Source organism: Temnothorax curvispinosus, unplaced genomic scaffold, assembly GCF_003070985.1.
Source record: "Temnothorax curvispinosus isolate PA1 unplaced genomic scaffold, ASM307098v1 QBEX01007939.1, whole genome shotgun sequence".
Lineage (NCBI taxonomy): Eukaryota > Metazoa > Arthropoda > Insecta > Hymenoptera > Formicidae > Temnothorax > Temnothorax curvispinosus.
The window spans coordinates 3,781-15,646 of record NW_020217719.1 but is presented as its reverse complement, the minus strand read 5'-3'; the positions used below and the strand labels follow the sequence as shown (position 1 = coordinate 15,646).

Below are 11,866 nucleotides of genomic sequence, written 5' to 3'. Positions count from 1 at the left end.
GAATTATTGACAGCGGCAACTCGGAGAGCAGAGAGCGACTGGCTCCGTTGCCAAGGGCGCGTGTCCCTTTAAGCTCTCGGGGGCTTCTCGCAAATTCGAGACCTTTCGATACACGCCTCACCGAGAGAAGTCCCCGAGAGATGCGCGATCGACAATTATAAACAGAAAACAGAGAAAACAAAGCGAACAAAGAATGCCTTGTCTCCACTGTTTACTCATTTGGTCGTCACGTCGAAAGTCACGGCGATAATGCTCAAGTCTCGGTGGTCGCAATTGCCGTGCTGAAACGCTAATTTATATTTTCGACTTTGCTATCGTTAGAACCGTTTAAGCAATCTTAAACATACCGCCCGCCTCGTCAGAGGGACTGACGACATAATCGCGGTACGATAATTAGCGTAGCGTACGATAATTAGGTATTTATCGATGACACGCGGATCTGCCGACGGGATCTTTGCCTCTCGATCGCGCGAGCGAATTTTTACGTCGCGCAGCGTCGTAACGCACAGATACTGGGATCCCCTTCCGGCGGATCTATTGAGCAACATGAATACGTGAATTAAAGTCCGGTTGTACAAGAACGCGTCCGTAAGCAGAGCTACTTTAAAACCGCGAATTTTAGGCGTAACGTTTTACCTTGCTCCCGGGAATTTAATTTTTCACAATGCTTTAATTTATATCGGCGTCGGTAGTCGGTAGAATTACAATTTTTACAATGGGCCGGGTAAACTCAGCCGCCGCGGTGCGAACGGTGACCACGCGAACGCGTCCGTCCTCTCCCGGATGGACTCGGATGACGCGGGCCAGCGGCCATCTCGTTGGCGGGGTGGTTTCGTTCCGAATGAGGCAGAGGCTGCCGACCTGGAGGTCAGGCTTCTGGACAAGCCATTTGGGACGATGACTCAGGGCGTGGAGATACTCTCGAGCCCACCGCTCCCAAAAGTGATCCCGCATCTTCTGCAACAACTGCCAGCGGGATAGTCGATTGTCGGGCGCGTCCAGCAGCGACGGCTCGGGCACCGCCGTCAACGCGGACTCCACTAGGAAGTGCCCTGGCGTCAGCGCAGCCAAGTCGTCCGGGTCATCTGAAAGAGCCTGTAACGGACGTGAGTTTAGGCACGCTTCTACCTGGGCGAGGAGAGTGCTCATCTCCTCGTAAGTTAAGGTGGCTTCGCCCAGCGCCCTCCGAAGGTGGTGCTTCAGGGATTTGACGGCTGCCTCCCATATGCCCCCGAAGTGGGGCGCGGCTGGAGGGTTGAACCGCCATTTAATCCCGTCACAGGCGAGCTGGCTGGCGATCTGTCATCCTTCCGGATGGCTCGCCGCGAAGAGAGCGCGTAGCTGCGCGTCGGCCCCGACGAAGTTGGTCCCGCAATCGCTGTGAAGGCTGAGGCACAGCCCGCGGCGGGAAGTGAATCGGCGAAGCGCCGCCAAAAAGGCCGCCGCGGTGTAATCCGAAACGACTTCCAAATGAACTGCTCGCGTGGCGAGGCAGACGAAAACCGAGATGAACGCCTTGTGGGAGCGCTGGCCTCGGCCCTTGGTTGTTCTCAACATAATGGGCCCGGCGTAGTCAACGCCTGTGTGTAGGAATGCCCGTGAAGGTCTCACTCTCTCGCGTGGTAGATCGCCCATCAGTTGCTGCGGGGTTGCCGCCCGCCAACGCGCACACGTCATGCAGCGGAGAATCAGTCGCTTCACTAGAGCGCGGCCTTGCGGGATCCAATATCGCTGACGGATCATCCCCAGGGTCATCTGAACTCCCCCGTGCAACGTCCTCCTGTGGCAAGCGTCTACGGTCAGCCTGGTGAATCGTGACGCCTCGGGCAGGATCACGGGATGCCGTTCGTCGTAGGCCAGGACGGCGTGCTTGAGCCGCCCGCCAACGCGCAGCAGTCCTTGAGCATCTAGAACAGAATTAAGTCTGACAAGAAAATTAGATCTCGGCAGCGAGCGGCCCAGCCGGACCGCTTCCATTTCTCGGCCGAAGTGAATCGCTTGCGTCCGTCGGATCCAACTCAAGCGGGTCACTTCCAGCTCCTCGGCGGACAGGTCGTCCCCGTACCCGGAGGCAGCTGACTCCGCTCTTGCTTGACCGCCCTGCCTCCGGTGAAGCCATCGCCGGCACCATGCCTCAAAGGGTCCTCTTTTAGCCAGGCGGGGCCCTGCCACCAGAGCTGGTGGCCGATCAGCTCGCCCGGGGAAAGCCCCCGCGAAGCGCAGTCTGCCGGGTTGTCTCCTCCTGGCACATAATGCCACAGTGCCTCCGGCATCGTCGTCTGTATCTCAGAGACCCGGTTAGCCACGTAGGTCTTCCAGCGGGTCGGATGCCCACGGATCCATCCCAGCGTCACCATGGAATCCGACCAGAAGTGGAAGGTGGCCCCTTGTAATTCGAGGACGGTCTTGGCGTGAGAGGCGAGTTTGACGAGCAGCGCAGCGGCGTTGAGCTCGAGTCGAGCCAAGGTGACCTGCTTGAGAGGGGCAACCTTTGTTTTGGCTGCCATCAAGGTGACTCGCTATGATCCGTCCTTTGTTTCTGCTTGTAGGTAGATTACGGCAGCGTACGCTCTCTCGGAGGCGTCAGCAAAGCCGTGGAGCTCGAGGCCAATCCCCGGCGCGTCCGGAAAAATCCTCCGCGGAACTCGAATCTGCTCCAGTACCGGAAGCTCGGTCTGATACTCCCTCCATCGTCGGGCGTCGTCTTCCGCCAGCGAGTCGTCCCAGTCGAGACCCTGCAACCAAGTGGCCTGGAAGGCTATCTTGGCACGTACCACGACCGGCGCTAGCCAACCAAGGGGGTCAAAGAGCCGGGCAGTGAGCGACAACACTGACCGTTTAGTGACTGACGTCCCCGGGCTCGTCCGTGTCGCGAAGGAGAAACTGTCGACGCCGGGGTGCCACTGTAAGCCCAGGATGCCGTGCGATTCCTGAGGTTCTGCATACGATGTTCCGCCGGGACTCCCGTCAAAATCGCCTCATCGTTAGCCGACCACTTGCGCAGCGGAAAGCCGCCCGCCGCACAGAGTTCCGTTAGCTGCTGCCGAAGGGCCATAGCCTCTTCGAGGGTATCGGCGCCCGAAAGTACTTCGTCCATGTAGCGGGCACAGAGCAGCGCTAGGGCGGTGCTGAGCGGGAAGCGTTCCTTTTCGTCTTCGGCTAGCTGAAGCAAAGCACGAATAGCCTGGAAAGGAGAACAGGTTAGCCCGTAGGTAACGGTGTTGAGAATATACTCCCGTATCTTCTCGTCTGTGTGGTACCGCCACAAGATCCGCTGAAGATCACGATCTTCCTCGTGAACCAGAATCTGGCGGTACATTTTTTCCACGTCCGTGGCTAGGACGTAACGGTAACGACGCCAGCGCAGCAGCACGTCGGCGAGGGCCGGCAGCAGATTCGGTCCCGCCCGTAGGTACCGGTTTAGTGAGTCGCCCGAAGGAAGCGCCGCCGAGCCGTTAAACACCACGCGCAGCTTCGTCAAGGAGCTTGCTTCCCGCATGACGCTATGGTGTGGGAGATAACACACTCGGCTCTTCGCGATCTCGTCCGGCGCGACGGGGGTCATGTGGCCGAGTTTCTCGTACTGCCGCATGAAGTCGACGTACAGGCTCTTCAATTTCTCGTCGCGGGAAAGCCGCCTTTCCCTCTGAGTTAGCACCCGTAGCGCGTAGTTACGCGTTCCCCGGAGATCGGGCAGCGGATTTACGACGGGAGTCTCACGACGAATCGGCCCTCCGCGGTACGCAAATGGGTTCGTGCAAAAAAGTCCTCGGCCTTTTGCTCCTCCCTGGTTAGCGCGGGAGGGCCGACGGGCAGTTCCTCCTGCCGCCAGAACCCCTGCACCAGAGCGGAGAGCTCCGCGTCAACGTGGCACTGGTGCGCTACTGCGACCTCCGGATTCGCCACCGCTCCGGCGGCTCCAGAGATGATCCACCCTAACGCCGTCTTCTGGGCAACAGGCTCGTGTGCCCCGCCCTTGAGCAGTCCCGGCTGGAGGATCTCGGCGACGACATCGGCGCCCAGCAGGAGATCCATCGGATCCGAGCCTAGAAATTCGGGATCGGCGAGCTCCAGCCCGCGGAGATGCGTCCACGCCTCTTTATCCGCACGGATCCCTCCACCGTAGAGGGAGAGCCGAGGGGGTATTAAAGCCGACACGGCGATTGATGGCCCTCCTCCCCGGGGTGAGATTTCGAGGGTCACCAGGCCTCGCGCACGAGCCGTCCGCTTCCCGCCAACACCGAATACCGCGACCGAGGCGGGTGCGCGAGACAGTTTCAGGCGCTGCACTAACGATTCCGCGACGAGCAATGACTCGGAACCCTGGTTGATTAGAGCTCGCGCGGTACGCTCGATGCCGAACCGATCACGCACGCGGACACGGGCGGTGGCGAGGAGCACAGCCACTGCGGTCTCGGAAGGTCCTTGCGCGAGATGCGAAGTTGTGGCGACCTCGGTTCCTTGGTACGCGTCGTGCAGGCTCGAATGGTGTCGGCCGTCACACACGGAACAATTTCGTTTCGAATCACACTCGTTTAACTTGTGTTTTCCGAGGCAATTGAGACAGAGATTATTTGCCTCGACGTGCTGTTTTTGTTTCGCGGCGGTTTTCCCCTTATACGCGGCGCAAAACATAATAAAATGTCCCTTTTGGCATACGGAGCAGCGACCGAGTCGGTTTTCCTTTGCCTTCGCATGCAAGGCTCGCGTTTGCTGCGCGGAATTCCCCCCGGCCTTCGCGGAAATCGCCTTCTTCGGTTTCGCCGGCTGGAGCGATTCGAGAGTATGCAGGCGTCGGTCCAGAAACTGCTGCAAGACGGCGAACGACGGCGGATCCGGCGTTTCGCTGACAGCGTTCTCCCACTCGCGACGCGAACGGGGGTCGAGAAGATCTACGACGAGATGGACGAACAGGTCCTCACTACGCGAAATCGGCCGCCCGATGCTGTCGAGAGCGCCGACAGTGCTCACGACACGGTGATACACTTTGCGTAACTCGGATACTGACTCACCCTTCAGTTTTTGCAGCGACGTAAATTGAGCGAGGTATGAGCGCACCAGGAGTCGCTTGTTTTGGTAGTAGTCCGTCAAGGTCTTCCAAGCGCGCTCGAAGTTCTTGTCCGTCGTGGGCAGGCTGCGCACTAAGAGTTCCGCCTCCCCCTTTAAGCACGACTTCAGGTAGTGTAGCTTCTCAACTGGAGTCGTGGAGGCATCCTTCCCGATGATCGAATGAAATAGGTCACGGAAAGCGGGCCACTCTTCGTATTTGCCCGCGAACTCCGGCAGCTGAATGCGCGGCAAGGTCGTACGAGGCGGGTTCGTCCCGGCAGCAGCCGGAGCGGGAGCGCTGTCCGCTTTACTCTTGAGCTTACGGAGCGTCTCGAGGAACATGCCCTTTTGCTGTATGTAAGCCTCGTCCTTCTTCTCGTAGTCATGATCCACCAAGATCTCCCAGTAGGCGGCATATATTTTTTCGTGCTGCGCCTCGAATTTCGCCCAGTTGGACTCGAGGGCCTGCAAACGCGCCTCCACCAACCCGATGGTGATATTTGGTGATCCCACCTTCCTCAGGTTCTCGTACGAGCGAGCAATGCGCCCGTAGAGCTCATGTTGGCTGCGGATAAGTCCCTCCATCTCTCTATTTGTCTCCTTGGAGACAGCTCCTGCTATTTTCTTGGCGTTCTCCTTACTCATCGTCTCCCCTCAATGTTATTCGACGGAACGTGGGAGGTAGGTCACTTAAGCACTCACTCACAGCCCGAGCGCCGGTCACAGTATCCGGCTCGAAGGACCATAAATGTTCGAAAGCGGACCGCGCGCGCGAGCGAGGACACGAACCGCGGATAGGAAGAGACAGTCAAAGAGCAGAGTTAACGGACAATCACAGTTTATTCGTCTATTTACACTATTTACAAAAGCTGAATCGCAATTATAACGAAGGAAGAGATCGTGTCGCGAAAGCGCAAGCAAGCGCCGATGCAGGCAGAGCGAAAGTTAAGCGAGCGAAAGAGCGAGCAACTCTAAGTACTAAGCGCACGCGGAAGAAAAGGAGCAAGCAACTCGAATTATTGACAGCGGCAACTCGGAGATCAGAGAGCGACTGGCTCCGTTGTCAAGGGCGCGTGTCCCTTTAAGCTCTCAGGGGCTTCTCGCAAATTCGAGACCTTTCGATACACGCCTCACCGAGAGAAGTCTCCGCGATCGAAGAATATAAACAGAAAACAGAGGAAACAAAGCGAACAAAGAATGCCTTGTCTCCACTGTTTACTCATTTGGTCGTCACGTCGAAAGTCACGGCGATAATGCTCAAGTCTCGGTGCTCGCAATTGCCGTGCTGAAACGCTAATTTATATTTTCGACTTTGCTATCGTTAGAACCGTTTAAGCAATCTTAAACACGTATGGATTAAAAAATATCAACGTTTGCTAAAAAAAAGAACTAGCTGGATTCCGAAAAGCGCATTTTATATATACATATATGCTCATGCGCACATACATTTCACGGAACTCCACTACTCATTCAAACATTATACCATGCACCAATTCCCATAATTTGAAAGCCAATTTAGTTCCATGACAATCGAAGTTATACTCTTGGGCAAGAGAGTTACTCATGAGGTTTGACATAAGTTTAGATACTGCTCGAGCTTCATCATTTCCCAAAGGAAGAGATTTCAAATAGTAACACTGAAATAAAAGGAGAATTTTGATACAGAAACAGATACGTAAAGGTTATCCGCCGTTACATTTTATTAAGTAAAAAAATGTATAATCTAATAATAAATAATAAGACTTGCAACACTTCCACTAATAACGTTTGTCAACTTTGACTAAAAGAAATGACAGAAGAGTATTAAAGGAAATGTAGCAAAATCTTAAACATACGACAATAATTCTAGGATAGGTCACCTATATCAACTTAGGGTATGCTGTAATATACTGATTGTCAGTTTAATTGGATACAATTTTTTTAAGGAGCAGCGTTTAGAGTGCTTTACGAGAGTTAAATTAAAGAGTATACTTCCACTTTCATCACAATCGTGCAGATATAATACTTTTAATATTTCTTTTCCAAGTTTACAACTTTACGTAAAAATATTGAGTGGAGCTATCTCTCATGATTTTGACCTTAGCAAGATGTCTCAAAGTTTTTATAAAAACCAAAATCAAGGTTATTATAGGGATGACTTTATTAAACTAAATATTTACCATAAAAACATATAAAACATCATTTACTGTGTCTGCAAGCTGCACGTCAATTGACAGAAATTTTTCAAACCTTTTGACCTGTTCAATGGTTTCTAAAGAAAGTGCAGGAATGTTTGCAGGTTTACAGAGAATTTTTTCCTCTGGCAGTACAAATCTATTCAATTTACATTGATTTATAAGTACCAAGTCAAGTTTCGCACGCATATTGTCTACTTTTTGGTTTAATTTCGCCACGGATGCTTCCAGACCTGTACATAATAATTATAGATAATTACATAAAATAATCAACCACAAACATTGTGTTGCGGCCCCAATCAAAATGTAATAATAAAATAATTATATTATAGTATAAAATAATAATATTAAGAAAGACCGAGAATAACAATAGGGAACGCGACCGCGAAAGCCCGAGAGAATTACGCAACGCCGAATCAGCAAAAGATGAGTTGCGCGATCGGCCCAGATACGATCGAGCAACTCAGCGATATCGAAGGACAAGACGAGGATTGAAAAGGAAGCGACAACAGGAGAGACGAGGGCAATTGGAGTCTCGAAGCGACGGGCGTTTCACGCGAGTAATCATTGTAAGCAAAGTGGATTAATTAAAGTTGTCTTTTATTGCAAAGTGTTGTTAATAAATCCCGCCTCCTCCGTGGATAAACGATCCCTGGTGTCCCGCCGTAAAAAGAGGGCACAACAAAATGGTGGCAGCGTGAGGGATCCAGTGGCAGGAAGACGGGAACGGCAGCTGAAACAGAAAAATAAGTGAATCAGTGAGGCAGTGCAACATCCTCAACGGAGACACAGGCAGCCAGATTCAAAAACAGCAGACAACACGGTAGCGGCCGACGAGGGACAAGCGAGCAGCGTAACCCGAGAAGGCGCCGACCTACCTCAACGGAAGCTCACCGACAGATAAGGCGGCACGAGCACCGACCAGCAACATGCGACTAGCGACCGTAATGTAAGTCGATTAAGCAAATTATGTAAAGCGCAATCACCGTAGATGTCGGAAAACGAAAATCCACCTGCGGAACTAAACCAATCGTGGCTCCATAGCGAGACGTCACGACGAGCGCGTAGAAATAGACCGTTAAGCCCCGTGCAAACGACCGAAGAAGGCGTAAGCGACAATCGCGAAACCGTGCGTAGAAATTTAGACGCGTACTACTCAAGCGAAAGCGAATCAGAAACGGAATTACATCAGAACAGCGTAATCGAACGCGAACAAACCGACGATTCCGTTATAATTTTAGACGCGAGAGTAATAGGGCAAAATAACTGCCCCGACGAAAATAGACTCCACCCCTCACACGCGCACGTACAATCCGAAGACGCGAACAGTACGACCAGTAGGCGTACACACAGACGAGAGTTTTCATTGACCTCGTATGATAGTAGCGTATTTGACCCGCAAGAATATTATTCTGCCCCGAGACACGCGAACGTAATCGAGATGGCGGAAGCAACAAATAGCAACCACGACGCGAATAACGTAAATGACAACGCGCCGATAACCCCAGAGGAAATAGACGAAGAAATAAACCGTCTTAATCGAGTGCTATCACAAAGAGGCACCCCGGCGAATCACCGTAACCGGATACCCGCACGGGCCGAACCGCCGCGAGACGATAGAGATTCCATTCTCGACGAGATATTAAACGGAATCCGCAACTTACAAGATCGCGTAAATCAACTAGAAACGGCGAATCCTGAACGCCGCGAATTTCACGCGAGACGCGAGCCAAGTAACCTCCCGTTCGAAGTAACGTACGGAAGAACGTCATATGATATTCGGAACCAAGCGGAGCGCGCAATCGGATATCTACGTTTAAAAGAGGCACGAGACATGATACCTGAGTTCGACGGAACCTCGAGTAAATTACAAGAATTCTTAAGCGCCGCGTCATATGCAATGAAAAACATAAATCCTATGGAAGAAGGAACGCTATTAGAAGCAGTGCTATGCACAAAGCTAAAAGGAAGAGCAATGATAGATTTTCAAACGCGAGAGATAAGAGATTTCGCACAACTAAAGAAAGAATTAGAAGTTTGCTATTTGAGCCGCAAAAGCACAACACACTTACAACTAGAGTTTAATACACTCAAGCAAAAACCCGGAGAAAATGCAAGAGCATTCGGATTAAGAGCCGATAAGCTAGCGATGGAGCTATACAACTCCATGATAGAGGGAAGAAATCACACCATAGAAAGCAAGCGAACTATATTAGAAACGATTCAACAACAGGCATTACAGAATTTTCAATTAGGATTGAGAGACGAGATCAAGTTACTTGTCCGAGCTCAGCATTTCGCAACATTGCAAGAAGCGATTGCCGGAGCGAGCGCCGAGGAAAAAGTAAACGGGCCGAGTGGAATTCCGCCGCGTCCCAAAAATAATTATGCGTACTCGCCGCAACCGCGCGATAACCGATCGATAGTACAATGCCAAAAATGTGGAAAATACGGACACCTCGGAAGGGAATGTCGTACCAATAGATATGCGAACCGTTTCTCCTTACCGAAACCCGATAGGACACCCCGCGTAAACGCGATAGATAAAGTCTGCAATTACTGCAAGAAGGCAGGACACATGCGCGAAGAATGTTGGTTGTTAAATGGTCGACCAAATAAAGAAAGGACGAACCACAACAAACCTAATAATCCGCGAGGACAAAATAAAAATTTTCACCCGAAAACGAATGGCCCGAGAAAAAAAGGACAGTAATTCAGCCGCGAATAGCGATGAGGAAGATAAAGAGGACACAAAGCAGCGCCGACCGGCGTTAGAGTATCAGATGTCACACCTGACGAACAAGCCGCGAAAGCATGCAGGGCTGGACTTAATCACTCTGCCCATGCGAGAAGCGAAGCGCGAAAAAATAAATTTACTGTTCGATACCGGAGCGGCCGTATCAATAATAAAAGTAAAACATTTGAAAGGCGAAACAATGATAGAAGAGGATAAAATGGCCCTTACAGGAGTAACAGGTCATAAAGCCCATACGATTGGAAAATTTACAGCAACTATTGACTTGAAAGATAGAAAGATCAAGCACACGATATATGTCGTCAAGGATGATTTTCCGATTGAATACGACGGAATACTAGGCGTAGATTTTATAAAGAAACATCGAGCGTCATATAGTTACGAGTCGAGCGCAATACGCATAGGGAATAGCACATTAAAATTATACCCGTATAAGAAAATGGTTTTGAAACCGCGAAGCGAGACAATAGTACAAGTAGCGACCGATAAAAATTCACTAGGAATAATACAGGCAGAAGAGACAATGCCAGGAGTGTTCATAAGAAACTGCCTAGTGATGCCAGAAAACTTTCTATGTCCGGCAAGCATACTAAATACGACGGAGAAGACAGTCGAAATGCTAATGCCGCAAGTAACATTAGAAGAGTTAGAGCAAGAAGAAGCAAAAGAGATAGAAATAAACCAAGTAGACAAGGCAGAAGAAACAATGCCGCGTAGCGAAAAAGTCGAAAAATTGATACGCACGCAACACTTAAACGAAGAAGAAAAGAAAACCATTATGGAAATTTGCAGAGATTACAGCGATGTATTGCATGTGGAAGAAGAACCACTGACATGCACTGATATCGTAGCGCATAAGATTACCACGAAGGCGGGCAGCGTACCGGTCAACGTCCGACCGTACCGTTTACCAGAAAAGCACAAGGAAGAAGTAAATAGACAAGTGAAAGAGATGTTGAAAAACGGAATTATTAGACCTAGCACGAGCCCGTGGAATGCGCCGTTGCTAGTAGTACCAAAGAAAAGAGACGCATCAGGAAAATTAAAACTGAGAGTGGTAATAGATTTTCGGTTTGTGAACGACGTAACGGAGGGAGATTCCTTCCCATTGCCAAACATAACCGATATCCTAGATCAACTGGGAAAAGCAAAATATTTTACCACGCTAGACCTCGCCTCGGGATATCATCAAATCCCGATGGAAGAAGAAGATAAAGAAAAAACAGCGTTCTCGACACAATACGGACATTACGAGTATAATCGAATGCCTTTTGGATTGAAAAATGCCCCAGCGACATTTCAACGAGCAATAATAGCCGTTTTAGCAGGACTAGTAGGATTACAATGCTTAGTCTATCTAGACGATATAATAGTATACGGAGCAAGTTTACAAGAGCACAATAAGAGATTAATTGAAGTGCTAAAAAGACTGAGAAAATATAATTTGAAATTACAGCCCGATAAATGCGAATTCCTTCGGAAAGAAGTGACGTATCTCGGACATGTAATAACAGAAAGCGGAATCTTGCCAGACCCTTCAAAATTAGAAGCAGTAAAAAGCTTCCCGAGACCAACAAAGGTAAAGGACATCCAGGCTTTCGTAGGATTAGCCGGATATTATCGAAGGTTTATTAAAGATTTTTCAGCAATCGCCAAACCACTCACAAAAATGACCAGAAAAGATATCAAATTCGAGTGGAACGCAGAACAACAAAACGCATTTGAAATACTTAAGGAAAAACTAACTACAGCACCGGTATTAAAATACCCGGACTTCTCCCAAGAATTTGTAGTAACGACCGACGCGTCAGATTACGCAATAGGAGCCATACTGTCACAGGGAAAGATAGGTCAAGATCAACCCGTGGCGTATGCGAGCAGAGTACTA

At 50.4% G+C, this 11,866-nt stretch overlaps 2 protein-coding genes across 2 annotated transcripts; both read right to left on the bottom strand.

Moving 5' to 3' along the window:
* Window positions 1-2,785: 2,785 nt before the first annotated feature.
* On the bottom strand, window positions 2,786-3,592 carry LOC112457596. The gene has a single exon (XM_025020748.1). It carries the CDS (start codon window positions 3,590-3,592, stop codon window positions 2,786-2,788), a length of 807 nt encoding a protein of 268 aa, XP_024876516.1.
* Window positions 3,593-3,702: 110 nt separating this feature from the next.
* LOC112457595 lies at window positions 3,703-5,694 on the bottom strand. The gene has a single exon (XM_025020747.1). The coding sequence runs from the start codon at window positions 5,692-5,694 to the stop codon at window positions 3,703-3,705; it is 1,992 nt and encodes a 663-aa protein (XP_024876515.1).
* Window positions 5,695-11,866: the final 6,172 nt, after the last annotated feature.

Coding starts and splice junctions, on each gene's coding strand:
- LOC112457596 (XM_025020748.1), bottom strand. CDS start 3,592: ATGCGGCAGTACGAGAAACTCGGCCACATGACCCCCGTCGCGCCGGAC.
- LOC112457595 (XM_025020747.1), bottom strand. CDS start 5,694: ATGAGTAAGGAGAACGCCAAGAAAATAGCAGGAGCTGTCTCCAAGGAG.